The 2,322-nt window shown below is 36.9% G+C and overlaps 1 protein-coding gene across 1 annotated transcript; it reads right to left on the reverse strand.

The window, feature by feature from the left end:
- Positions 1 to 1,032: 1,032 nt before the first annotated feature.
- LOC148771818 (uncharacterized) lies at positions 1,033 to 1,982 on the reverse strand. The gene is made up of 2 exons (XM_088815246.1): positions 1,646 to 1,982; positions 1,033 to 1,538 (listed from the first exon to the last, which is right to left on the reverse strand). Exons 1-2 carry the CDS (start codon positions 1,980 to 1,982, stop codon positions 1,033 to 1,035), a joined length of 843 nt encoding a protein of 280 aa, XP_088671372.1.
- Positions 1,983 to 2,322: the final 340 nt, after the last annotated feature.

Here is a 2,322-nt window from a genome sequence, read left to right on the forward strand (position 1 = left end):
AGGATTTTTGACACCGTTTTTGCTATTTTCTTCATGATCCTCCCTTCGGAGGATGATGATGATTAGACTAGACTACGTTTAAATCGAGCCCCTCTTTTGTTATGTATATAGTAGGGTCCAATGTTCTATAACTCGAATGGTAAATGGTATTTCGTAAGTCGGAAAGACCATTTTCCATTATGTAAGATATAACTATGTCTTTTCGACATATATATATATATATATATATATATATATATATATATATATATATATATATATATATATATATATATAAGTATGTTAAATTTCTAGTTTTATTTCGTTTCGAGTTACTAATTTCGTTTTGTTACTAGAGATTGAGATTTCTTTCAAACTTTGAAGATTTTAAGTGTTATAGATGAAAAGAGCTTTCTAGTATTTTCAAAATCGCAAAGAAAATAAGAAATTTCTTTTGGGGTGGCTTTAGAAATAAAATAGTTTTGAACTTCTCAAATGGCAAATAAAATAGTTACTATACATTTACTAATTATATAACAACCCCCCCCCCCCCCACCATTTCTGAAGAGGATATTTATCAGAGATTTTAAATTGAGTATCACGTGAATTTTGTCAGACTTTTGCTGAGCAAAGTCACATTTTAAAATCTTCTTTAATTATACTAGCATTTTTTCCCCGTGCGATGCACGGGATCTTATTTTAAAAGTGAAAAAAATAATCAAGTTAATATATAATAAGAAAATATAGTACACTAAAATAGTAAAATTTAATAATGTAATATTATTCATATTTTATGTAATATTATTTTTTTAAAATCTTACATATTAAGATTTATAATCCAAATTAGAGAAAAAAAAATTAAAAACAAATAACTACCAAAGTACCATTAAAGTAGGATTCTTCGCTGTTTAGTTTTAATTTTGATAATTGTTAAAAAATTATAGTTAGAAATTAATAGAGAAAAAATATTAAAAATAAATAATCACAGAAATATCATTAGGGTTTTTTTAGGGTTGCCCAGCGTTTCTTTCTTTTATATATAAGATTAATTTATCATGGTATCAGTAGAGGTATTACACCTTCCCAATTCGGCTCCATCTTACCTGTTAATTTAAGGGCATCCACTCGTCGTAACACCAGGTCTCCTACCTCAAAGCGACGTTTACGAACTTTTTTGTCGTATGCAGCCTTCAACGCTGCCTTCTCCTTGTCGACTCTTTCTACCGCCGTCTCTCTTTTTTCGAGAATCATGTCCAAGTTCTCCCTAATTAACAGTTCGTTCTGTGGGGCGTCATAAGTACTGGTCCTTCTACTTGGAAGGCTTACCTCGATGGGTAAAACTGTTTCCATCCCATGTACCAACGAGAAAGGATAATCTCCTATTGCGGATTTAAACGTCGTTCGATACGCCCACAATACTGAAGCGAGGTCTTCTGTCCAAGCACCTTTGGCCTGATCCAATCGTTTCTTAATTTTAGCTACAATTATCCTATTAGTGACCTCCAAGCCTGAGGATGGGCAACCAAGCAAAATCTCTGGGTTATTCCCATTTTCGCGCACTACACCCGAACTTTTGATCCGTTTAATTGAGTCCCATTGTCAGAGATGAGGGTCCGATGTATATCATACAAGCAACATATATTTTGCCAAAGGAATTTCAAAATACTTGCCTCGGTAATTGATGCAAGTGGTTCAACCTCCGCCCATTTCGAAAAATAGTCCACTGCCACAACCAAAAAGCGACGTCTTTCTGTCGCCATTGGGAACGGCGCCACAATATCTATTCCCCATTGTGCGAAAAAGCAAGGCGAGGTCATAATGCTGAGTTCTTCTGCTGGCAAGTGTATTAAAGGTGCATGCTTTTGGCAATTCGCACATTTTTGAACGAAGCCTCTTGTGTCTTTCTTCATTGATGGCCAAAAGTAGCCCACTCCCAGGAGCTTTTTCGCCAGGCTTCGTGTACCTACGTGGTTTCCACAACAGCCCTCGTGCATTTCCTTCATGGCGTAATCTATTTCCCTCGGCCCTAAACATCTTAAATGGTCCGAGGTAAATAATCGTTTGTGAAGTGTTCCCTCTACTTCCACAAAATACCGAGCTCGAGCTGCCAACCGATCTCCCTCCTTCTTTAGCTTCGACTTATGCCCTCGCAGATACCTTGGATTGGTTCTCGCCAATCCCCGGCGACCTCGATCCTCAGTACCTCCTGTGGCCGAGGTTCTTTGTCTATCTCTAATAGCAAGTGTATACGTCGTTCACCTGCTCTGACTGCCGAGCTAGCCATCTTGGCCAGAAAATCTGCTATTTGGTTCTCATCCTGTATATCTGGGAGACCTTGCACTG

The sequence above is a fragment of the Erythranthe guttata genome, chromosome 3 (assembly GCF_056151865.1).
Source record: "Erythranthe guttata isolate IM_541 chromosome 3, IM_541, whole genome shotgun sequence".
Classification (NCBI taxonomy): Eukaryota; Viridiplantae; Streptophyta; class Magnoliopsida; order Lamiales; family Phrymaceae; genus Erythranthe; species Erythranthe guttata.

What these genes read in the sequence shown, in the direction of transcription:
- LOC148771818 (XM_088815246.1), bottom strand. Translation starts at nt 1,982, where the DNA reads ATGAAGGAAATGCACGAGGGCTGTTGTGGAAACCACGTAGGTACACGA. An exon ending in TGCATCAATTACCGAGGCAA is followed by an intron (nt 1,539 to 1,645) that starts GTATTTTGAAAT and finishes GTTCGGGTGTAG; the next exon opens with TGCGCGAAAATGGGAATAAC.